Source organism: Cololabis saira, chromosome 2 (assembly GCF_033807715.1).
Source record: "Cololabis saira isolate AMF1-May2022 chromosome 2, fColSai1.1, whole genome shotgun sequence".
NCBI classification, from domain to species: domain Eukaryota; kingdom Metazoa; phylum Chordata; class Actinopteri; order Beloniformes; family Belonidae; genus Cololabis; species Cololabis saira.
Window position 1 is genome coordinate 6,104,966 of NC_084588.1, and position 26,636 is coordinate 6,131,601.

General features: G+C 43.8%; 1 protein-coding gene across 1 annotated transcript in view; it reads left to right on the forward strand.

Moving 5' to 3' along the window:
• The window catches only part of plekho2 (pleckstrin homology domain containing, family O member 2), a 45,395-nt gene that overhangs the window by 13,416 nt on the left and 5,343 nt on the right, over window positions 1-26,636 (forward strand). Inside the window, exons 2-6 of the mRNA XM_061736954.1 lie at window positions 8,070-8,219; window positions 8,416-8,538; window positions 11,323-11,427; window positions 11,521-11,619; window positions 24,898-25,182. Of these exons, the coding sequence (XP_061592938.1) occupies window positions 8,070-8,219; window positions 8,416-8,538; window positions 11,323-11,427; window positions 11,521-11,619; window positions 24,898-25,182 (762 nt within the window). The remainder of the gene's footprint in view (window positions 1-8,069; window positions 8,220-8,415; window positions 8,539-11,322; window positions 11,428-11,520; window positions 11,620-24,897; window positions 25,183-26,636) is intronic.

Sequence of the window (26,636 nt, forward strand, 5' to 3'; positions counted from 1 at the left end):
ATGCTTTTTAAGTACAAATGTATTTTACTTTAAATGATTTAAAACTCGGTTTTTGACTTCTTCCGGATGTAAAATAACCGCACACATGGCAGGATCCTTGTGCCCTGGGCACTGAGGCGGCGCTGTCTCTCTGCAGATTCAGACCACTTATCTCAGTGACTCTTCCACGGTTTTCCACCGGGGAGGGTTCACTTTCCTCCATTCTTTCCGGAAGGCCTCTCCTCCCTGCCTGCTGCTCTTCTCCTGCAGCTGCAGTGCCGACAAACACTCGCAGCTACAGTGAAAGTGGAAAAACAGTCATCTGACCTTCCACCTAATACCAAAACAGAAAAGGAGATATCCTGTGTAAGTTCCTCCAGCAGAAACAAAGCCTGTGAATGTTGCTGTCAGCTGCAGAACTGGTGTTTTAGTCATCATGGAAAGGGAGTGTGTGTGGGGGCGTACGTGGCGCTCACTCCACGAGTCCATATCTGTCAGATATCGCACGGAGGTCAGCAGCCATATGGACTGCATAGACATTCAGTGAAGTGATCGCAGTGCTGCTTGCATGTCAACAGATTTTCCATAAAACCACAAGATAGCGAGGCTCCCTCCCTCCTCAGAAAGATACACTTGATTGCTCACCATCCACAATTTTGCTTTAGCAGTTACAAACGGAAAAAAGTTTTCCAGGAAGTAATAATTCCCAGAATACCATAAAGAAAACCTCCACAATGACCCATTTGTCATGGTGCCCAGGTACTGCTGTAATGTGTGATGTATTTACTCCAAGAACAGTCATGTACGAAAGTTCAAGCATCGATTTTAAACATTAGGTGGGTGTGGCTAAATCCAGAGCTGTTGCTGGCCGCTAAAGCTGGGCATACACAGTGCGATATTTTAAATCATTTGATTCAGCCTCATCTCAAACTGCACGACTAGATCGCTGAGTTCAAAAGTCCACAGCCCACGATTTATGGTCTCACACTGTACGACCTGATGCTCGGATGAGACCCGTCTGCTCACACTATACGATGATAATCCTCCCCTCGGACCTCTGTGTACTGGAACTCGAGGCCGGTTTTAAGGGGGGGCAGGGGTGGGCTGTGTCCACCCAAACGTGCGTCCTGCCCACCCAATCAAAGGTTATGGGGATCCTTTATTTTTTTATAATTTTATTTTTTTATATATATTAAAAAAATCACAAAATATCTGTACAGTTTCTGATTGGGTGCGCATCATTTTTAGACACAACAATGAACGCATACCACAAAAGTTGTGTCTCGGCGGAGGGACCCGGCGTCCCAGCAAAATGAGCACAGAGAAGTGTTTAGAACAGCACACAGAGCACACACTGAAGGCTGATTTATGGTTCCGCGTTACACCAACGCAAAGTTTACGGCGTAGGGTAGGCGGTGAAGCGCACCGTACGCTGCGTTGGTGTAACGCGGAACCATAAATCAGCCTTTAGCAATATGTGCCATTCTGTGTGGCGATAAATTAAAAAAGATTAGACAACGCTGACAATTTCTGCTATTAAAACATGATTTTTAATGTGAATTTGCAACACTTTAAACTACAAATAATAGTTTTTGACGTGATATCAAAGATTGCACATGCTTTCTGTGAAAGGATGAATCCAATCGGGTCGTAGCTGCTTCAACTGTGATTCCTTCACGAGGAACGACCAGGATTTCAAACACGTTTGATTTTCTTGCGAGCACACGATTTGTGATCGGGAGCTCGTCGTGAGGTGTTAATCTCTTGTCGTTACCCCACGTTTACTGCACGAGACACGACCAACGATTGGGTCGAAATCCGGCCCGATCCAAAACATAGTCGCACGGCTGGAAAATCGGCTCAAAACGAGCCGATAATCGCACAGTGTCTGCCCGGCTTAACACGTATTCTTCATAGGAACCTTACGCAGCTACATTCGTCCGTACATAGTCGTGTCCGATGATGTATGTATTTGAGGCAAATATGCTTTAAACCCAAGAATGGTGGAAGAAGTGACTTATATTCCATTTAATCATTTCAGCCTATTGTTCACTTCTCTGTGAACTTGTTTAGTCCTAAAATATAAGATTTCTATTTACTGTTTGAACAGCTTTCGTTTCATTTTCTTTTTTTTTTTTTTTTGGTAAAAACCTAAGGCATTGTGTGACATCCGCTGCTAGTCTGAAACGAGAAAAACACAGAGAAACGCACAACGGGCACACAAGCCTTGGAGATCTGTAAGAGAAAAGACACGAGAACAAGCAGAGACACAAGCAGCAACCATTTCAGGTCCCTGAGACTGAATCAATACTAGGCTCCTGCGATTATCTGTCCCCCGAAACTGTGGAGTGAGTATATAGGTGAGTGAGCAGGTGTGTGTGTCTGTGTAACTGTGTGTGTGTAAAGTCAAAACGATGCTCTACCTGAGCTGTAAATATAGTGGAGGAGGGAGGGTGCAACCCGCCACCCAAGAGACCAGAAGCCGACAAGGAAGAACCCTGAACCCAGGCCACCAGCCGCCCCACGGAGGGCCTTTCATTTTCATTATGATGGATTTCACTTCCTTCACATTCTCTTCACCGTGTTTTTTAAGAGGTGTTGTTTGTGTTACTTGGCACCTGCTGTTGTCATCTTCTTTCCTGTGTTTAAAGGTCGTTCCAGTCGCTTCGTCAGAGATGACACGCTGCCTCTCGCCACACATCTGTGGAGAAGTAGCAGCAGATCAAAACATGACGAGGAGAGTGATGGTGAAAAATGTGATGGTGGAAGGTTAGGGGGGAGATTTCAGAGATGCTATATATTCTTCTAATGCCACCACAAAATTTGTGCAACGACGCTAAACTGTAAACTGCAATTCATTTTTTCTTTATTAATTCATTTATGCCACAGCAAATACATGTGCTCATTGACCTCCTTTGACCTCCATTCATATCCAAAGCTGTACAAACAATTCATTGCAGCCACCGTGCTCCTCACAGGGGTCCTGATGTGGCTGTGTGCTGCTCCAGGAGGTCTAAGATCTTGCCCGATGCTCCATGGTTGTAGATGAGCCCCTCATTTATCACATCTTAATGAAAATACTCCTAATCACGTTAGGATAGATCTTTTTGCACATATGAGCAGGGTATATTGTCGACTGAAAACATGTTCTCACCATGATAAATACTCCAGAAAACTGCTACACAGCATGTCAGCTGTTGTGGATGAGTGTACTGTATTGATATCAGTACCGCGCGTGTTTGAATGTATCCATGATCTCTAGAGTGCTGTAGAGTTGCAAACTGACATTCATCCCCTCCACAAGCTTCAATTTTTCTTCTTCTGTAACATCCTGCAAAACGTTACGGGATGGAAGCAGTGAAGAGAGATCATGTGGTCCAGATTTACCCTCCTCCAGAGGGACGCACCCATTATGATGGAGTGATGCACCCATCGTAATGGAGTGACGCACCCATCGTGATGCAGGGACTCATTCATCGCGATGGATGGATGCACCCATCATGCGTTGCTCCTGTCTGTGGGGCAGGGTCATGTTGTGGCACCATTAGTGTGTTTGTTTTTGATGCATTTGCACAACAAAGCAGCTTTTTTTCTTTTTTTGTGGTGTAAACTCCCGAGAAAAGCTTTATGGTTGAGAGTCCGATATCTGCAGCTTTTGAGTCCCCAGAACGTGCGTTGATACCGACAACCATTTACATTTAATGAAAACCCTCCTGTTTCAAGTTTCAAGTTTATTTGAAATACATCATTGCATAACAATATGAATTATGATGTTTTTTACACTTAGAGACAAGAGGACCGCTCTATTGAAAAAAAACAACAACAAAAAATAAATAATCAACTGTTATACAATGCTAAAAAAGGTTTATTTTACTTCTGATAAAGCTTGTACGCTCTCGGGAGGAATGACATCTGGTACGTTTGTGTGTGACTCACAGGTTGTGTGAGTGTCCTCCCATTACGTAGTGTGTAGCTACTTGTACTTGCAGACAGGCTCTGGATCATTGGGCTGGTCCCTTCTCTCAGTAGCCAATTGAATTCCCTTAAGGTCCCTCTCTCCTCACCTCCAGAGTGGGGAAGGAGTTAGTCGGTATCCCTATGATACGGCAGCACCTGTGCAGACATTCCAGATCCTGGATCAAGTGTTTTGGGAGGCCGGCCCAGACAGGGGAGGCATATTCCCTATACCTGGGTCGACACATCTGTCGCTGTGCTCGTTTGGCCACTGTAGCAGGGCGAGTGCTACCGGGGCCGACCGAAGGATGGAGAGACACAGAGTTTCGTGCAGACCCTGTTTATTTGTCACCAAAACACCGCCAACACGTGAACAAGCACCTTCACAGCAGCTTCACAGGAGACCCTTTCTGCTGGGCAGCCATGCCTTATGAAGGCTGGCAGAGTGGAGAGGCTGATTGGGCCCACCTGTGCCCTAATCAGCCTGAGTGGCTGCAGCTCCTCCACCCTGCCACACACCCCCAACGCCAACCTCGAGCCGGGGTCCGTCCGGCCGAGCCTACTCCCCCCCGCCCCCTCGGAGCGGGAGAGGAACCCTCCGGGCTTCCTGGTCGCCCCCGGCGTCGGCCTGAGCCGCGGAACGGTCGGGGTGGTCGCCCCCGGCGTCGGCCCGCCCGCCGTGGAGGATGCGCTTGGGGCCGGGCCCATGGTGGCCTCGGGCCACCCGGTGCGCGCACGACTGCCTCCTTCACCTCCGCGACGCAGCCCTGCGCGGGCTGCTGGTCCGCCTCCAGGACCGCCTCTTCCCCCACACTCTGCTCTGGCCGCAGGTCCGGCCCCGTCTCTGCGGGACCCGCCGTCGCTGGCGGCTGCGCCTCCGAAGCTGCCTCCCCCGCCGCCTCCGTCTCCGCCGCCTCTGTCCCGGGAGCCGTCGCCTGGTGGCCTGCAGCCACTGCCTCACGGCCAGTCAGCTGCAGCACCACCAGCGCTACCGCGGCGAACCTCAGACGGGGTGCAGGGATGGGTCGCTCCGCGGGTCCCGCCGCCTCGGGAGCCGTCGCTTGGCGGCCCGCAGCTTCTGCCTCCCGGCCTCTCAGCTGCGGCGCCGCCAGCTCCTCCCGCGTTGCTGCGGCAGCCCTCAGACGGGGTGCAGGGGTGGGTCGCCCCGCAGCCACCAGGGCTTCTATGGCGGCCAGCTGCCGCTCGCCCTGGTCCCGGAAGGCGGCCGCCATGCCCGCCATGGCCCGGGCGAGCGTGTCCAGGGCCCGCTCCGTGCCTCTCTCGTCCATTCTTCGGGCCCCACGTTGGGCGCCAGATGTAGCAGGGCGAGTGCTACCGGGGCCGACCGAAGGATGGAGAGACACGGAGTTTCGTGCAGACCCTGTTTATTTGTCACCAAAACACCGCCAACACGTGAACAAGCACCTTCACAGCAGCTTCACAGGAGACCCTTTCTGCTGGGCAGCCATGTCTTATGAAGGCTGGCAGAGTGGAGAGGCTGATTGGGCCCACCTGTGCCCTAATCAGCCTGAGTGGCTGCAGCTCCTCCACCCTGCCACAGCCACACTCAGATAATGAACCCTAGGCTGAGCCTTCTTCAACATGAACTGGACTTGTGCGTCCCATTTCAGGTCAGAGGAGAGCTGTGGGGAAGGTGGCTCAGTTGGTAGAGCGTTCCCCCATGAACCTGAAGGTCAGTTGTTCGAACCCTAGTTCCTCCTGTGTCCACCAAAGTGTCCTTCGGCAAGACACTCAGTTGCTCCCGTTGTATGGTAGCTCCGCCGACAACCGGTGTGTGAATGTGTGCGTGTGTGGGTGAATGTCCACAGTGTAAAGCACCATTTACCATTTACCATCTGTATTCCAAGGAGCTTGAATGTGTCCACCCTCCTGCCTACAGCCTGGTTGTTAGGAGGGGGTACCGGACGGTGTGGCAGGGTGTAGGATTGGGCGTGGTCTGCGGGGGAGTAGCATACAGATGGCGCGGGTTGGATCAGCTGATTGTCCAATCAATCTCTCTTGTGCTGGCCCTGGAGACGGCGGGTGATGACATGGAGCTGTGTGCGTGTGTGTACGTGTCTGGTGACGAATAAAGTCGACCATTTCTCCGCTAAACCACGTGTCCTCATTTCATTTCCTGTCTGGTTACCCCGGTAGCACGAGTTGGCTCCCTGAGGCTAATAACCATGTCCTTAGTCTTCACAGCATTTGCTGCAAGACAGTAGGTCTGACCCCAGGCTGTAACTGCATCAACCGCTGCTTGCATCTGTCCCGGCAGGGAGCCCATGAGGTGATCACTGAGAGTCAAATCATCTGCATATTTCATTGGCCCGACATTAGTTGGTAAGAAATGATCAAGAAACATGAGGGGGGATAACCCCCCCCTTGTGGGACACCAACTAAAACTTAGAAAGATGGTTTACCCATTTGACTGTCTGCCTATCATTTCTCTTCAAGACTAATTCGAAGTAACGGACATACTTTGGACCGGTGAGCTTGGGTGCGCCCGTCTCCACCTAGATGTATGTGCAAACTTCGTGCAAAAATCAATGAAAGTAACATTGCACAGTGTTATTTACTTTTGTGGTAACTGCAGGGATATTCCTGAAGTTCTGTTTGTAGTTCCACTAGTACTGGATAAAGTCAAATGATTTCAGCAACACATCCCCAGTAAGGCCCAACACCAAGTCTATGTTCAACAATGTGTGTTAAAAAATATATATATTTTTCATAAATAGATGGTTTCCCTCCCCTGAATGGGGAAAACATCCCTCACTCCAAGACCTCAGCATCAGGGCATCATTGGCTCACATTGGGAGTGCAAGACATTATTTTCACTCCCCAGAGTTCAGACTTCAACCCCGCTGAGAAAGTTTGCAACATTCTGCGGACAATTTTGCACGCTTGCCACCATTGCAACTCTAGACAGAAATAAACTCTGTGATATTGCCTAATATAAACAAACAGCGCCACAGCAAATGTGTGTGGTAATGTGGTTCAGTAAAACATGAGTGTATGACCTAGATGGGTTAGGGTTAGGGATTTTGTGCTTGTGTTGTTCTCTCATATGTAAGTCGCTTTGGATAAAAGCGTCTGCTAAATGACAGTAGTAAAGTATAGTATGGTATGACCTGAATGATAATGCGTTCATGCTAAAAAGGAAAAGATTTGATCGAATGCAGAAAGATGTGTAACTATGCCCCCGGAGGTTCCCCTACACAGAGCAGGTGAGCGGTGTGATGTGGTACTGCAGTAACCCAAAATACTAACCATCTGCCCTCGTCAGTTGTGTGAAATAAGACCTGGAAACAGGCATTGTGACATAGAACTGTCAAATCGGTTTATTTCACCGTACGAATTGTTACAGATTACTTTTGTAATACTGTATTTGACCCGGTCTTTGTACCTTTTGACCGTATAGAAACTTGTGCTTTTTATTATTTTACCTCTTTTCTTATCATTTTATTTGTTATTTACTGTTTAATTATGTCTTGCCACTTTTAATGTTGATGTAAAGCACTTTGAATTACCTTGTGTTGAATTGTGCTATACCGGGGGTCGGCAACCCGCGGCACTACAGCCGCATGTGGCTCTTTAGCGCCGCCCTAGTGGCTCCCTGGAGCTTTTTCAAAAATGTTTGACCTTTTTTTTCCTTTTTTTCTTCTTTTTTTATTTTTTTCCTTTTTTCTTCTTTTTTCTCTTTTTTCCCCCCTTTTTTTCTCTTTTTTTGGTCTTTTTTTTCTTCTTTTTCTTCATTTTTTCCTTTTTTTCTCTTTTTTTCTTCCCTTTTCCTTTCCTTTTTAATCTCGACATTTCGACTTTTTTCTCAAAATTTTGACTTTTTTTCTCGACATTTCGACTTTTTTCTCGACATTTTGACTTTTTTCTCAAAGTGCATAATGAAAAAATAAATCTTCCCCAGTTATAACTAATATAGAAACATGCAGCATGTGTTGTCTTCATTCTAAGGCTGATACAAGACTTTTCGTTTTTTGCGGCTCCAGACATATTTGTTTTTTGTGTTTTTTCGTTCAATATGGCTCTTTCAACAATTTCTGTGCTATACAAATAAACTTGCCTTGCCAGTAGTGTGTTGATGTGTCTGAGCGTGACTTCCTTCCTCTGTATCATTGCAGGGTACGAAAGAGGACCCAAGCCCGCAGAAAGAGCCACGGTTCCTGGGCAAAGCCGGCTGGGTAAAGAAGGCCTACGGTCGACTGTTGGCCAGCTACAAGGACCGCTTCCTCCGCGTGGAGAAGACCGAGATCGCTGTGTACGAGAATGAGGTACAGTACAAGCAGTACGTGTGACGGCCGTACAGGCATTTCCTCTCCCCTTCAGGATACTGAAGAATAAAAACACCGGTACACTGCTCATCTGGAGGTCGTTAGTCTTGTTGATCATCGATGGCAGAAAGCGTAGCTGCAGTTGAATTGAAGTGCCAAAGATCATGAACTATTTTATTTGACTTTTGTGGCGCAGGACCTGCAGAACTGCATGGAGCGGCTCGATCTGGAAAACTACGATAAATGTCATGAATTAAAGAGTCCTTTCAAGAAGAAGCACAGACTGGTGCTGATCCGATCATCAAAGCCTGGAAACAAGGTGAGCTGACAGATGTGTGCTTGTGAGACTTTGGGAAAGTTAAAAAGTGGAGCAAAGCCAGACTGAAGTACACATAAACCCGGTTCTCAGTCAGTCAGGGTCCCACTGAGATAAAGTCATGACACTCCCTTCCACGTCTGACCGTAACTCTGGTTTTATTGAAGATATAATTAGTTTGTCCCGCAGAACCTCAGTGTTTACAGTTGTCTCTGCTCCACATGTAGAACCGTTGCAGTCTCCAGTGTCTTTATGATTTACTTCTCACTATTAATCTAAATGATTCTACAGGGTTCTCGTAGCAAGACTTTGTTACCACGGCTACCTTCCAGCACATGAATGACATCATACACCAAGTATGGTTTTTATTTTGCTCTTTGCTTTTATTTGCTCTTCGTTCGGGGTGAACCATTGCCGTTCGCCCAAAGAGACCCTAGCTCAGGGGCGGGGCTTCAGGGGGGGCTGGGCCGCAGCCCCCGCCGCCCGCAAGATTTATTTATTTTTGATTTTTTTGTGGCACCACTTGGTTCATATTAGGTATAAAGCATTGTGTAATATGTTGTGCTGAGATTTTACACATTAAAACACTAATTGCAAGTGAATCTCCAAATGTATTTTGGGTAAAATCGTTGGTCATCAACAGCCGTCTATCAGTGTCATATGTCATCATCGTGAAGCCGTTTAGCGCCGCCCTAGTGGCTCCCTGGAGCTTTTTCAAAAAATGTTTGACCTTTTTTTCTTTTTTTTTCTCTTTTTCTCTTTTTTTTCTTTTTTGTTTCCTTCTTTTTTCTTTTTTTTTCTCTTTTTTTCTTCCTTTTCCTTTCCTTTTTAATCTCAACATTTCGACTTTTTTCTTGAAACTTTGACTTTTCTCAACATTTCGACTTTTTTCTCAAGATTGTACTTCAACATTCATCTTGACATTTCGACTTTTTTCTCGACATTTCGACTTTTTTCTTGAAGTGCATAATGAAAAAAAAATCTTCCCCCAGTTATAACTAATATAGATACATGCAGCATGTGTTGCTTTCATCATCATCAATCCTACAACCTAAACATGAGCGGGAGTTAGAAACACAAAAGTGGAGCGATAAAACGCAAAGAAAAAGAAAAAAGGGAGCAAGAAAAAGCCAAATTGCCCAAACTAGACGCATATTTTGTTGGCCCTAATCGTCCTCCTGTGGGAGATGAACCTGACGTTGTTAGCAGAGATTCAACCCCGGGTCCAGGTCCAGAAGCTGCATCCTGGTCAGGGAGCAGGTTTACAGGTAGATACAGTTAGAACAATCACAGACTCACACTGGCAGCAAGAACATGGGAGTTTGTGGTAAATTGTTGGTATAGTAGCCCGGCCGTCGAGCTTATGTAGCGATGATGATAATAGGTAATCAGCAGCTGCAAAGGGCCCGGTCATATGCCCTGCCCCCGGTCATATGCCCTGCCCCCAGTCATATGCCCCGCCCCCGGTCATATGCCCCGCCCCCGGTCATATGCCCCGCCCCCGGTCATATGCCCCGCCCCCGGTCATATGCCCTGCCCCCCGGCCCGGCTCTGATATGTTCTACTACTGCCCGGGCTCCAGCAGGTCCCTGGGATCCTGGACTGGAATAAGTGGGTGCAGATGATGGATGCAGCCCATAATCACAAGAGCTTTGCCATTATATAAAGTTGTGGTGGGATTCAGTTTGAATTTCTTCTGGTGACCTTGTAACATAATTTAAGGGTCCAGGGAAACGCTGCTGAGCTGAGCACAACTCCTTTGTTCATACTGCAGTGTCGGATTGTTGTTTTCACTTCTTCAGAGATCTTTACGACTTTAGAAACACCGAAAACATGATTCTCTGAGAAGGAAAAGACTTTTATCAGGCTCTTGTAGTTTTTAACATTTTACCTAGGGCTCGGCAACCCGCGGCTCTAGAGCCGCATGCGGCTCTTTAGCGCCGCCCTTGTGGCTCCTGGAGCTTTTTAAAAAATGTTTGACCTTTTTTTTTCCTTTTTTTATTCTTTTTTTTTTCTCTTTTTTTCCTTTTTTTCTCTTTTTTTCCTTTTTTTCTTTTTTTTCCTTTTTCTCTCTTTTTTTCTTCCTTTTCCTTTCCTTTTTAATCTCTACATTTCGATTTTTTTCTCGAAATTTCGACTTTTTTCTCGAAATTTTGACTTTTTCTCAACATTTCGACTTTTTTCTCGAAGTGCATAATGGAAAAAAAATCTTCCCCCAGTTCTAACTAATATAGAAACATGCAGCATGTGTTGCCTTCATTCTAAGGCTTATACAAGATTTTTTGCGGCTCCAGACATATTTGTTTTTTGTGTTTTTGGTTCAATATGGCTCTTTCAACATTTGGGTTGCCAACCCCTGCCCTAGTGATTCTCCTTTGGCTCTGACTGAAGAACTGGTCATGTCGGTCATAGAGGACTGTTCCCAGAATGATCATTATTACATTCATTTTAGTACAAGTACAAAGCATTAGTTGTGGAGTTTAAACATCTCAACCAGTCAGCAACAATTCTTCATTAGTGTGAGGCCTGAGCCCGTCGCTGGTCGGGTCTCCATTGTTACGCTTCCATGTGAATAAAGAGACGGTTGTCTGAGCAGGAAGTGAGGAGCTACTTGGCGGCCCCTTGCTTTCTCCGGGGTAACCCCGTTTAGCTCTGCTCTGTTTGGCTCAGCGGAGCCAAAGGCTGTTTCAGCAGCAGCTTGTGCTGCTCGCTGCTGTGCCAAATCCAAACCTACGAACCACCACCCTTCCTTAAACAGCGGTTTGGTGTGCCCTACGTGATTGGCAGGTCCACGACGTGAAGTTCCAGGCTCAGACTGCAGAGGAGAAGGATGCTTGGATCAAAGCCCTCGGCGATGGCATCAATCGTGCCAAGAACAAAGTCTTTGATGAGGTAAACGTCTTTGATCCTCCTTGATTTCACTTGTGGTCTGACGGAGTTTCCACGTGCTCAGATTTTAAAAGCTCAAGTTTGTTTTTACCGCAGGTGAAGGTGGATGAAGCCAGTAACCTGGAGCACGTGACCCGGACGAGGCCTAAAGGCAACCGGAACCGGCGGCCCCCGACCAGGATACACATGAAGGAGGTACGTACGTCAGCAAACACCATGATGACGCTGATCCAGCACTGGTCAGGAAGCTTTAACCAGGGGGGAAAGTAAGCCGGATTGGTCCGGAACCGGGATCCGGAAAGAAATATAGACCTGGATCGCACAGGAAGGAGCTTTGATCAGAGTGGGAAGAGAGAGAGTGGAGAGGACAGATGATCCACCTGTTATTCCCAGCTTACTGATGCTACAACATGAGCAGAAACTAATCAAATGTTAACTAGAAGACAAAGGTTTCCCTTTATCTAACGCTGCCAGTTTGTCCCTCAGACTAGCAAACTGCACTACAGCGGCGTAACGTTACATACAGGACTGTCTCAGAAAATTAGAATATTGTGATTCTGTATTCATTACAAATCAACTGAAATATTGCAAGCCTTTTATTATTTTAATATTGCTGATCATGGCTTACAGCTTAAGAAAACTCAAATATCCTATCTCAAAAAATTAGAATATTCTGGGAATCTTAATCTTAAAGGAGCTTGAGGCTCCTTTTAAGAAATGAGACTCTCTAGCGCCACCCTTCACCACGACGGCCGTTGGGGGTACTGCAGCCAACAGTGAAGCCGGCACGGGAGAACGGGGAGAACGTGCATGCAGCGTCATGTGACGTCACATCCGCAGGACAGCGCGGGAAATTCGGGACCGAATTGCAGCACATTTTGCAGCACACAGCCTGTTCAAGGCAAAGGAGAGATACGGTAGAGGGATCATTCTTTTTGGTTTGGAACGCTTCATCTGACATTATTACTAGAAAACTAAAAATGTATACGGATTTTTTTTATAAATCTTGCCACAATCCGGCCTCAAGCTCCTTTAAACTGTAAACCATAATCAGCAATATTAAAATAATAAAAGGCTTGTAATATTTCAGTTGATTTGTAATGAATCCAGAATGTATGACATTTTTGTTTTTTTAATTGCATTACAGAAAATAAAGAACTTTATCACAATATTCAAATTTTCTGAGACAGTCCTGTATACACCGCTGTAATGTAACAGCAGCCCACACGGCCTCCTGGGGGCAGGAATATACCGTGAACACATTTACAGAATGCCTCCCGTTTTGGCCGGGAAACTACCGTATTTCACCCCTCTTTCCTGCTGTCCTCCTGTATTAGTATTTTCCTGTAAATTTCCCGTTTTCTAATATAATAATTTTTAAACAGCAAACTGAATTGCCACTAGTCTTGTAAGAACTGCCCCCTGCTGTAGTCTGGGGGCAGTTCTGAGAGGTTAGTGGTAACAACGGGAACAAACTCTGAACAACAAATCAGAGATGGATGGATGCAACCAGAGAGAGGAGACATTTCTGCCCCAAAAAAGTGAAGACTTTGTGTAAATATCTGTAAAAATGGGAAACCAAATTTACACTGCAAATACTCAAAATCTTAACAAGAATATTTGTCTTATTTCCAGTCAAAAAAAATCTCATTACACCTAAAACAAGATTCATCACTGGAAAAAACAACAATTTCCACCTGTTTCAAGTAGATTTTCACTTAAAATAAGTAGAAAAATCTGCCAGTGGAACAAGATTTTTTTGCTTGTAATGAGAAGATAAATCTTGTCCCACTGGCAAATTTTTCTACTTATTTCAAGTGAAAATTTACTTGAAACAAGTGAAAATGGTCAAATAAGTTATTTTTCTGGTAATGACTCTTGTTTTAAGTGTAATGAGATTTTTTGACTAAAAATGAGACCTTTTAACTAGAAATAAGACAAATATTCCTGGTAATATTTTGAGTTTTTGCAGTGTACTTTCCTAAAGAGGAGCAGGACGATGAACAGTTACGAATTCTGAAAGTTATTTCAGCTAGAGAAACAGAAACATGTGTCTGTGTCACCAGTCATTAATGCTAGAGAGCCACACGAGTGAAAATAACAAATTAAAATAAAATGTAAATGTTTCACTTGAAGACAATCAATGCGTATATAAACTAAAAATGTTTAAAATAAATAAGTGTGCTTTAATTCACTAGTGCTTTTATTTAGGCTCTATTATAGGAATTACATACATATGAATGTCCACAGCATCTCAGTGTCAACAAAGATAGAACTATCAGGTTCTGAGCTCATAATTGTAGTTTGTAAGGGGTTGACAGGTAGTTATTTTAGATTTCTGGTAAATCTGTCTTAAATGTAAGGGATACTGGACCTCGGTTGGACTGGTGGGACAGCGGTGGAAGATTTCCCTTATTTTTAAATCTAAAACTAGACAGGTATGATACAGAATCGTCATCAAAATGCAGAGAAAGATTTACAACATATTTAAGAGAAAAAGGAGTCCGACTCCGAAGTTAGAGATGAAGAAAAGAGGGAGGAAGCAGCAGCAGAACAGAAAAGAGGCTGTTGACAGAATTAAGGGCCAACTAACTAAATAATGTTAAGCCTAAAAATGATAAACTTTACTGTCTCAGAACACACATAACATTGCACTGGAAATTATAAAAATAACAACATTAATTTAGATGGGACAATGTATATTCATGGCCACCACATAAAGCAGTATAAATACACCAGATTTAGCATGAACCTTTTAATTTATGTAGGATATTATCTATCTCTGTGCAGCTCTCACCTACAACATTACATGTCTATTTAAGGCTTCTTAGACTTAGACATACTCTGAATTAGGTAAAGGACTAGTTTTATTATGCTTATAAACTATAAGCATAATAAAACTAGTCTTGTTTATCTAATGTAATCCTTCAGATTTGTTCACAATAATTCTGTTCTGCAATTACCTACATGAAAATAAATGTTTTGCAATAAATTATGCTCTGTGTCTTACTACAGAATTGTAAAATTGGGCCCGTGAGGGGGATTAGTTTCCTACAAGAACTTTATACTACTTTCACCCCTGGCTTTAACATATGGAAACGTACCGCTGCGTGGCATGCAAATAGGGACTGTGAGAGTGTTTAGAAAGTCAAATTCAAGGTTTATTGTCATATCACAGTACAGTCAAATCCTGTCCTTGCTGTCCACGATGAACGTCAAACAATATGAAAGGCAGCATGTGAAGAAAACAGCAGGAATACAGACAGTAAGAAGTTATAAATCTGCAGATACAAACAGACCTAACTAAATGATATACATATGCAAAACATCAGCTGCATATGTAATAGTCTGCAGCGGGTGTGCAGGTACACATGCACAAACTGAAAATGTAAACAGAGTACGTTATAATGAGTTAGTCCATAACCAAGAACTCCTGTCGGCTGAGACTTGATAGTTTGTTGGTCAACAACTTCTGCATTTGTCCCCTGTGAACCAGGGCTGGGGATCCATTCAAATGACAAGAATCGATTTGATTCTTATTTTTAAGATTCAGAATTGATTATCCCGATTCGATTCCAATATTGATCTGGGTTAGTGTTATTAAAACTGTTTTTTTGAGATGTTACATGAATTATATGACTGTGTAGTTATGCAACATATTAATACTAGTAGTATATTGAGATTCAACAGCAAGTATTGCAGCTAATGATGCTGTAAGGACCAATCAGCTCCCAGAATGCTGATAGAACTGCTTTTAGAAACATCATGTGGGTCAGAATTACCAAACAGATCCAGGGAGGAAACAGAGACGGATGAAATCGCTTTTATTTTTTTACCACATTCCGTTTTAAATTTTTCCATTTTCAGTCTATTTCAGTTTTTAATTTTTGAGAATTTGGTTTTTAGCATTTTATGCAAATGTAACCCCAAGACAGTATATAAAGTAATGAAATATAGACAATTTATGCAATTATAACTGAAAACTAATGTTTTCATACCTTTAAACATATTAAAGGCAAAAACATTGCACCAGTTATTGAAGTGTCCAACAAAACATTCCTGTTTTGGGCATAAACAAAAAAATACCAAAAGTTTTAACGTAATGATGAAAAAAAAAATCGATCTTTAGACATACGAATTGATTTTTAGGAATTAATATGAGAATCGATTTAGAATCGGAAAATTGATTTTTTCCAACACAGGCCTACTGTGTACCTCGTGTCACAGTTTCTGAATGAGTTTGTTCCTGTTTTATTGTTTTATTCCACCTGTGTGTAGTGGGGCCTCGCTCCCTGCTGGTCCCCACTGTTTCCTCCGGTACCGTTTGTTGCCATGGTTACGGTTTTGTTTCGACTGCTTGCGCCACATTAATAGTCTGTTCCTGGTTCTGTCTAGTTTGGGCTTTTGTTTCCTTCTTTTGGGATTCCTGGCCATGAATGAAGCTCTCCAGAGCAGCTGTGCTGGTAGGTGTCCCTGGGAAGTCCTGGTGGACGTGGACGCCCAGGCACCCAGCTGCCCCCCCATGAATACTGTCAGGAAACAGAGACCCCCCCTCTGGTTCACACTCTCCTGTCTGATGTTGTCTCATGTGTGACGTTGTTGTGTAGTTGTGCACTCCTCTTCACACCGGACCACTAGGATTTTCCGATTCTAAATCCATTCTCATATTAATTCCTAAAAATCAATTAATATGTCTAAAGATCGATTTTTTTTTTCATTGTTACATTACAATGAACTTTTGGTATTTTTTTGTTTAAGTCCAAAAAATGAATGTTTTGTTGGACATGAGAATAACTGGTGCAATGTTTTTGCCTTTAAATATGTTTAAAAGTATGAAAACATTAAAGTTTTCAGTTATAATTGCATAAATTGTCTATATTTCATTACTATATACAGGACTGTCTCAGAAAATTAGAATATTGTGATTTTCTGTAATGCAATTACAAAAACAAAAATGTCATACATTTTGGATTCATTACAAATCAACTGAAATATTGCAAGCCTTTTATTATTTTAATATTGCTGATTATGGTTTACAGTTTAAGAAAACTCAAATATCCTATCTCAAAAAATTAGAATATTCTGTGAATCTTAATCTTAAACTGTAAACCATAATCAGCAATATTAAAATAATAAAAGGCTTGCAATATTTCAGTTGATTTGTAATGAATCCAGAATGTATGACATTTTTGTTTTTTTAATTGCATTACAGAAAATAAAGAACTTTATCACAATATTCAAATTTTCTGAGACAGTCCTGTATACTGTCTTGGGGTTAAATTTGCATAAAATGCTAAAAACAAAATTCTCAAAAATTAAAAACCGAAATAGACCGAAAATGTAAAAAATAAGACCGATTTCATACGGCCCTATCGCTGTTTCCTCCCTGGATCTGTTTGGTAATTCTGACCCACGATGTTTCTGAAAGCAGTTCTATCAGCATTCTGGGAGCTGATTGGTCCTTACAGCATCATTACCTGCTAAAATGCATGCAACAGCTCATAAAACAGTTTTAATAACACTAACCCAAATCCATAATAGGAATCAAATCAGATCGAATCAAAGCGTGATAATCGATTTTGAATCTTAAGAATCAGAATGGAATCGATTCTTGACATTTGAATGGATCCCCAGCCCTACAGACCACGTGTACAACATTGATCCGTTTGTGTTTGGATGTCTTGTCTTTGGGTGACCAGTTTCTCCTGGGTGTGGTTGTGTGTGAGGTGCAACAGGGTGTTGTATTTGAGGAAGTGTTTCTGACGGCGGTTTGATGCTGTGGTGTTTTCCCCAGTTTCATAGCCGCCGTGACAAAGGCCCGGTATGGATAGACACTAGTTTGAAGTTTGAAGTGCTTCCTGGGTGTGTGTTTGCTCCTTTCCTGTGTCTCTCTCTGACTGGGGGCGTCGCGGCTCTGATGACGGACTTCCAGTGGGTGGTGCGCGTCAAAAAGCAGAAATGAGTCAGTGGGTGTAGGTTTCTGGCGAAGCTCGGTGAGGAGACTTCCGTCCTCGGTGCAGCATGGTTTTCACATCCTCTCTAACCTGACGGTGGTGTGATCCGGGTGGTAGATGATCGACTGTCCTCCGTGAGCAGCGTCTCCCCCGGGGGGGTGGTCTCCTCCACCAGGAGCCCAGGGCTCTGCTTTCAGTTGTTTCCATGTAGATGTTTGCAACCATAATGAAATCTGTACATTTTATTTATTTCTTCTTTAAAAAAAAAAAAAAAAAGAAATAAGATGGGGTGGAGCTGCTGCCATTAAAAGTTTAGGTACATACAGGACTGTCTCAGAAAATTAGAATATTGTGATAAAGTTCTTTATTTTCTGTAATGCAATTAAAAAAACTAAAATGTCATACATTCTGGATTCATTACAAATCAACTGAAATATTGCAAGCCTTTTATTATTTTAATATTGCTGATTATGGTTTACAGTTTAAGATTAAGATTCCCAGAATATTCTATTTTTTTGAGATAGGATATTTGAGTTTTCTTAAACTGTAAGCCATGATCAGCAATATTAAAATAATAAAAGGCTTGCAATATTTCAGTTGATTTGTAATGAATCCAGAATGTATGACATTTTTGTTTTTGTAATTGCATTACAGAAAATCACTATATTCTAATTTTCTGAGACATTCCTGTAAAATCCACCGTTCTTTTTTTTTATTAAACAATATTTTTATGAATGTTTCACTTTTACAAGTAAAGAATGGATACATAATATGATCCACAGAAAAAACAAGCAAAACAGGCAAATAAACAGAATAAAAAAAAACAAAACAAAAAACAAAAACAAAACACCAGCTCAGATCCATATTAATAAAACCCTGAGTTACAGTAAACATGTACAGTATGACCAGTCAAGAAAATCCCTGCAACATGATATTAGAGACATCAGGCTCTACATAGTTCAAGTAGGACTCCCAAACTTTATAAGGTTCTCTAATGGCACCAGATCAAACAGCACTCTTTGCCAGCCTTTAACAGTTGGTACTTTTTCATTGATCCATTTCAATCAAATATTCTTCCTCGCTGCGTAAGTCAGAAAACAATACAGCCTCCTGTTATGTTTTGATGTTAAGTGTTTTGTTGGGAGGCTCAATACGAGAGATACGGGGTCCATCTCCAGTTTTAAACCCAATATCTTTCCTATTTCAGATAGAACATTAGACCAACACACTTGAAGTTTACAACATGACCAAAAACAATGAGTTAGGGTACCAATTTTCTATCTTGCATTTAAGACACGTGGGTGAAAGGATTGAAGTGATGTCTACGGTTGGGCGATATGTGCATTCTGTGTATAATTTTTAACTGTATTGCTTGGGCGCGATTGCAAACTGAAATTGATTTAGCCTGTCTCCATACATCCTTCCATTCTTCATCATCGATTATGATGTTTAGCTCCTTCTCCCATTTGCCTTTAAGCTTGTCCAACCCAACCGGGGTGTGAAACACAGAGCTTTATAAAATAGGCTTACAGATATCTCTCTTCCCGTTAAAAATAATAATTTCTGGCTTCCGGTTGGTGAGCAGATGGAGTAGACGTGTTTCGTGAGTGCTCCCGTGAGTGCCAAACTTTTTAAACCACCAAGCCCTCAAACTTTCAAACTTTTTCCTTTAAAAAGGATTCCCTGTTGCTGTTTTTCTTTTTTTTTTGTCTCGAACGAGCCCACTTACCTCCGAGATGGCTTCGAAGAGCGGCAAGTCGGGCAAGAAGGACGACGCTGGCGCTGTCTTAACCCTGGCGGCCATTACCACGTTGCTGGAGGAACACCGCGCTGCCCTGGCCGCCGAGTTCAAAAATACTTTCAGTCAGCTCGACTCCAAACTCGACCAAACGCGGCTCGCGGTCGAGGACCATGGCCAACGTGTTTCGTCCCTTGAACTCGCCACAGAAGACCTCAGCCAGCGAGTTGCGGACCTTGAAGGCATCTGCTCGACTCTACGGGATGATAATGCTCGGCTGAAGGCTAAGGTGGTGGATTTGGAAAGCCGAAGCAGAAGGCAGAACATCCGTATCCTGGGCTTACCGGAGTCGACCGAGCGCGGGTCTCCGGCGGCTTTCTTCTCCAAGCTGCTGTGTGAGGTGTTCGGGAACGATACGCTGCCGTCACCGCCAGAGATAGACAGAGCGCACCGCTCGCTCGCCGCCAAGCCGGCCCCGGGACAGAGACCGCGTCCGGTCATCATCCGCCTTCACCGGTACCAGACGAAAGATATCCTCGTGAGGGAAGCGCGCCGGAGAGGAAAGTTGGAATATCGCGGCCAGCCCATCCGGATATTGGAGGATTACAGCCCCGAAGTTGCCAGCCAACGAGCGGAATACAGCGGAGTCATGTCGGAGCTCTACCAGCTGGGTCTGAGGCCGGCTCTGCTCTTCCCCGCCCGGCTCCGGCTCACGCTGTCCGGGGGGGCCAGGAAGTGGATCGGCTCCGTGGATGAGGCGCGCAAATTCATCACGAGTCGCAGCAAAGCTTCAAACCCGCCGTAACGGGACTGTTGGAGGCTGTCACGGCTCCGCCTGCAGCCCGGTGCGGCTCACTGACGCTCACGGACTGACTTTTTTTTCTCTCTCTTTTTTTTTTACGTGAGTCACATTATTCCTGAGGGGAGGGTGAGTAACCCCGCGACAACCAGTATTTTCTCTGTTGTTAGTTGGACTGCCCCTTTGCAAATATTATTAATTTGCAGTTATTTTTGGCTATTTGAGGGAAGGGGAAAAATAAGTGGTGAAGAGGGAGAGAAAAAAAAAAAAAAAAAAAGCTTTTCCGATTTACCTATAAGTTTTGTAATAATTGTAAGCTGTTAACCTTACTTTTACGCTGCTTAAGTCGGACGTTTTATATTTTATATTTTTGTACAAATATTTCTGGGCTCATATCAGGACTTACAGGTCAAGATTTGAGAGGGTATTTCTTTTTTTTATTTATATCTACACGTTTTAAGGTGCTAATATGTATACACCCATGATACGGGAGCAAAAGCTATTAGTGTGTAGGATAGGAAGATGCGTTATTGCACTTTGTTTGTTTTGAAGAGCTTGCTGCTTTTTTTTTATTTTTCTATAGCAGCTGTCTTAGTGGGGGTGGGTGGGTCGGGGGGATATGTCACTGCCAGAAACTTTGCATTAACTCTTTTCAACTCATTACTTAATGTGGGTCACATTCAACCTCCTTTCCGTTTTCTTTTTTTTTGCCTAGGTCATTGTGCACACCTAATTTTTCTTCTTAGATATTATGAGTAGATACTTGAAGTTGGTGAGCTGGAATGTTAAGGGTCTGAATCACCCTGTTAAGAGGAAAAGGATCTTCTCACATCTAAAACACCTTAAAACAGAAATAGCCTTTCTACAAGAAACTCATATTCGCAGCTCTGATAATAGCCGCCTGTTCCCGAGGTGGTCAGGGCAGAGATTTCACTCCTCCTTTCAAGCTAAGGCCCGAGGAGTTTCAGTTCTGATCAGTCAGGATGTTTCATTTGAGCAGCACAATGTGATTTCTGACAAGTTTGGTCGCTACGTGATCGTTTCTGGGAAATTATTCAATACATTGGTCGTACTTGTGAACGTTTATGCCCCTAATTCAGATGATGCAGTCTTTTTTGAACGACTGTTTTCACTGCTCCCTGACCTTAATACATATTCTCTCATACTGGGTGGTGATTTTAATTGCTGGCTCGACCCAGTCCTAGACCGATCCTCTACCAACCCCGGCACAGCAAGTAAGTCAGCCCGTCTTATTCAGGCGTTCCTTTCTGACTACGGTGTTTGTGATGTGTGGCGTTCTTTACATCCATGTGACAGAGAATACTCCTTTTTCTCACAAGTGCACCACACATACTCGAGGATTGATTATTTTTTTATTGATAATCAACTGATTCCCCTGGTTCATTCCTGTGCTTATCAGAGCATTGTCATTTCCGACCACGCTCCTGTGGTTCTAACCATGTCCCTTCCTGACCTACCTCAGAGAGACAGACAGTGGCGATTCAATTCAACTCTGCTGTCGGACACAAATTTTGTTAAATCAATGGAAACGGAAATAGCCTATCCACGAATATGACTCCAGGAATGTCTAGTCTAACTGTCTGGGATTCCCTCAAGGCTTATCTCCGGGGACAGATTATATCCTACACTGCTAGGGTGAGGCAAAAATCTTATAGGGAGCGATCAGACCTTGCCCGCCAAATCAAAGAGGTCGATGAAGAATATTCTCGGACTAAATCCCCAGATCTTTACAAAAAGCGGCTAGAACTTAAAACTAAATTTGACCTGCTTACCACTCACCCAATTGAACAGTCACTTCTGAAAAGTAAAACCAGGTTTTATGTTTATGGAGACAAATCTGACAAATTATTAGCCAACCAACTTAAAGGCTCTAAGGCTAAACAAAATATTTCTAAGATTCGATTACCAAATGGCCATGTAACTACAGACCACTTACTCATAAATGAAGCATTCAGGGACTTTTATACCCAGCTATACACCTCGGAATCTCAGACTGATCGAGATGAGATTGCGGACTTTTTAAATAGTCTTAGTATTCCCAGTCTTTCACCAGATCTAAGGAAGACATTAGAAGAACCGATATCCCTGATGGAAATTACTCGAGCCATTTCTTCACTGCAGTCGGGTAAATGTCCTGGCCCTGATGGCTTCCCGGCGGAATTTCTAAAGAAATTTTCAACTCTGCTTTCCCCATTGCTATCTACAGTTCTTTCAGAATCCTTCAGCCACGGTTCCCTCCCTCCTTCTTTTTCGGAGGCCTGCATCACCCTCATAGCTAAAAAAGGGAAGGATCCTGCTGAATGCGCCTCCTACAGGCCCATCTCCCTCTTAAACACAGATGCTAAAATCCTAGCTAAAGTCCTAGCCCATAGGCTGGAGAATGCCCTCCCCACAATTATATCTGAAGACCAAACTGGCTTCATTAAAGGTAGGCAGTCTTACTTCAACACAAGGCGACTGTTCAATATTATCTACTCTGCCTCTGAGGCTATCCCTGAATGCGTTGTCTCTCTGGATGCGGAGAAGGCATTTGATCGCGTCCAATGGGATTATCTCTTTGCTGTGCTGGACAGGTTTGGTTTTGGTCCGAACTTTGCTCTGTGGATTAAACTTCTCTATTTACACCCAACAGCCTCAATTCGTACTAACTCTCAACGGTCAAAACCATTTAATCTGCATCGTGGAACCCGTCAGGGGTGCCCCCTTAGTCCAATGCTTTTTGACATGGCTATCGAACCGCTTGCCACAGCGCTCCGATCTTGTGAGGATGTGTCCGGTATCTGGAGAGGTGGCAGGGAACATAAGGTCTCGCTTTATGCCGATGACCTCTTGCTTTTCATCTCTCACCCTCTGGCCTCATTACCCCCTGCGCTGTCACTTCTCAGTCAGTTTGGGAAACTCTCAGGCTATAAACTGAATCTCAGCAAAAGTGAGCTTTTCCCTACCAATCTCGAATCGCATGCTTTAGACCTTTCCAATTTTCCCTTTAAAATCGTAAATGACAAATTCTCCTATTTAGGCATATCTGTGACAAGGAAACACAAAGACCTGCTCCAAGAGAATCTTATCTCATTGTTAAATGAGACCAAACAAACCCTTACACAATGGTCACCCCTGTCAATGTCTCTTGTGGGTCGCATCAATTCAGTTAAAATGACCATTTTACCTACATTTTTGTACCTTTTCCAGACCTTACCACTCTTTATTCCTGGTTCTTTTTTTCAGTCCCTTGACTCAGTTATATCTTCATACCTATGGCGGGGTAAACGGCCACGTTTGAACAAAACTCATCTTCAAAAAATTAAGTCTGCAGGTGGTCTGGCCCTCCCAAACTTTCGTTATTATTATTGGGCTGCTAACCTGCGCTGCCTTGCATTCTGGTCCTTCTACTGCGACGGCGCTGACCGCCCTGACTGGGTGGCGATGGAGTTACATCCAACTGATGACCTGTCAATTCCTGCCCTACTCGGCTCCTCACTTCCACTTCCTTCACTTAAATCAATCAAAAACCCAGTGGTTAAACATTCTCTTAGAATTTGGGCCCAATTTAGGAAGTTTTTTGGTTTTCACAGCTTCTCTCTTCTTAGCCCCATTGCATCAAATCACTCTTTCAAACCATCCCTTGAGGACCCCACCTTCCAGGAATGGCACAGGAGGGGTATGAATCGTTTTAGAGATATGTTCATAGACGGCACCGTGGCATCTTTTGAGCAGTTAAGTAGTAAATTCAGCCTTCCAAAATCACATTTCTTTAGGTATCTTCAGGCTAGACATTTTGTTCTTTCCCAGACACCCAGCCCTGGTGCATCGATAGGCTTGACCACAGTTGACAAAGTTCTTGCCACAGACCCATTCAAAAAGGGGCTCATTTCGTCTTTCTATGGCATGTTGCTGGATCTTAGGAGTGCCCCTACAGATAAACTCAAAGCAGCATGGGAGCAGGACTTAGGGCTTCCCTTATCAGAGGATACCTGGGAGTCCATACTCAAACTGGTTAATACAACCTCCCTGTGCGCACGTCACTGCTTAATTCAGTTTAAAGTGGTACACAGGGCTCATATTTCCAAAGCAAAGTTATCCTCCATGTACCCAGATATTAGTCCATACTGTGTAAGATGTAAGGTAGCAGAAGCATCTCTCATCCACATGTACTGGTCCTGCCCATGTCTAAACAAATACTGGATGGAAGTCTTTCATACTCTCTCTCTGGTGCTTAAAATCAGATTAGAACCAAACCCACTGACTGCCCTGTTTGGGGTCATGGAGGGAGGAAGGAAGTTAACCACTGCACAGGGGCACACTTTGTCTTTTGCCTCCCTTTTGGCTCGTCGGGCAATTCTGTTCAGGTGGAAGGATCCCTTCCCTCCTACTCGTGCACAATGGCTGGAAGACATCATGTCCTGCTTAAAACTGGAGAAAATTAGATACTCGCTTCAGCAATCAAATAAGTTCCAGAAAGTGTGGGGACCTTTTCTAGAAGCATTCCAGACCCTGTGAACTATACTTCATATTTCTTTTGTATTCCTAGTGCAGGCTTTTGATGATAGAGTGACCTCATATTGTGATTAGTAATCTGGCAGTGACATGGGAGGGATTAGTTTGGTCTGTAGTTTGTTTTTGTTACTATTTTATATTTTTTCATACTGTTTAATTGTTTTTTACATTTTGTACACTGGTGTATGCTATAATTAACATGCCCATGCCTACTCAAAATATTTGTAATTGACATGCAGCATTTCACCTTTTTTACTTTGTGAAAATTTTAATAAAATTTACAACAAAATCTTGAATTAAAAAAAAAAATAAAAATTTCTGAACAGGAGAGCTCCTAATCATATTATCAGAGATCCACGGTTCTTAACTACTCTTTTGATCGGGTTCAACGTACTGTATATTGAGGAATACACAGTAAAATCATGTAGTCAGGAACTTTACATGTACGATATCTTTTTGTCCTCCAGGTAGCTGGTGTGTCCTCTGACGGTATCCTGCGCTTGGATCTGGATCTGGAGGATGCAGTAATGCCTAATGGGACACACACGGACGGTGGGGGCACATCCCCGTCCCCTCCAGCCACCGCCGGCCAGGAGAAAGAGAAAGGGCTGGAGTCGAGCGCCGGGGAGAAAGACGAGCCAGACGCCGGCCCCCAGAAGGCCATCAAGCCCCCCATGCCGCCCACCAAGGAGGCCAAGGCCGCTGCAGCAGCTGAGACTGAACCTGCTAAACAGGATGGCCTCCAGAAGAAGGTTTGTAACTATAGAGGGAATGTGCATGATGTCACAGATGTGACTTCACAGCAGGTTTCGCCCACTGAGTGTCAGAAAGACTGAGTGTCAGAAAGACTGAGTGTCAGAAAGACTGAGTGGCAGCGTAAACTTTCAGTTTGAGCAACTGGAAAACATCTAAAATGGGAAAGAGCTGTTGTGTGATCGACTGTACTCATAGATTTAGCAAGAAATCGGAGTTATCGTTTGACAGACTGCTGAAAAATAAGCTTAAGAGAGACAAATGGATCGCTGAAATTCACAGAAACAACTGGATTCCAGACACCGAAACGTGGATTTTGGGTAGCTAACGTTAAATCCTGCCTTGAAGTAGGACCAAACGTCAAGACTTTTGTAAGCCTTCAAGCTTTGCTCCATGTATTTCCCCGGCGTAGAAATTAAGTACATATAAATATCTGGAAACTCGATTCATGGACAAATATTAATGTCCATGGACCCCTGGTTCTTGGGGTAACTGTACGGGTCACTGTCAAGTTCAATTCAATTCAATTCAATTTTATTTGTATAGCGTCTAATACAACAGATGTTGTCTCTAGATGCTATCCAGAGACCCAGAACATAAACATAAACCCCCGAGCAGTTATTACATAAACAATGGCAGGTAAAAACTCCCCTAGTGGGAGAAAAACCTTAAGCCAAACAGTGGCAAGAAAAACTCCCCTTTAGGAGGGAAGAAACCTTGAGCAGGACCTGGATCAAAAGGGGGGACCCTCCAGAGGCCAGACTGGGGCAGACTGGGGGGGTCGAGGAGGTCAGCAGCACACAGCAGGCAGGTGGAAGCAGCAACGGGATGACCGGGGGGCGCAGGCCAGCACGCCGCTCCTGAAGCTCCGGCCTGCAAACATGCACAAAACAGAAAAAAGGGGGGCCAGCACAAGAAACTACAGGAACGATGGACAAAAATGATAGCTATGAGATACTTATAATAAATAAAAATTGAAAGGAGAAGAAGGGTGAGAGGCACCGCCCAGCGGATCATGTCGGTGCCCCCCTGCAGCATAAGCCTATAGCAGCATATCTACCGCAAAGCTATATTTGAGACTAACTATTATAGTCTTGTTCTATAGCTGCAGCTATGACTACTGACTCTAACACACTAGAGTTTACACTACCTAGAGATTTACCAACACCAGCTAGAGGTTTACTAACACTAACTATAGGCTTTACTAAACAGAAAGGTTTTAAGTTTAGTTTTAAAGGTGGAGGTGGTGTCAGCCTCCTTAACCCAGATTGGAAGTTGGTTCCAAAGTAATGGTGCCTGATAGCAGAAGACCTGCCCTCCAAATCTACATTTAGATACTCTAGGAACCACGAGTAAACCTGCACTCAGAGAACGGAGAGCTCAGCCAGGAACATAAGGTACTATCAGGTCTTGCAAATAATGCGGAGCTAAGCCGCTTTGGGCTTTATACGCA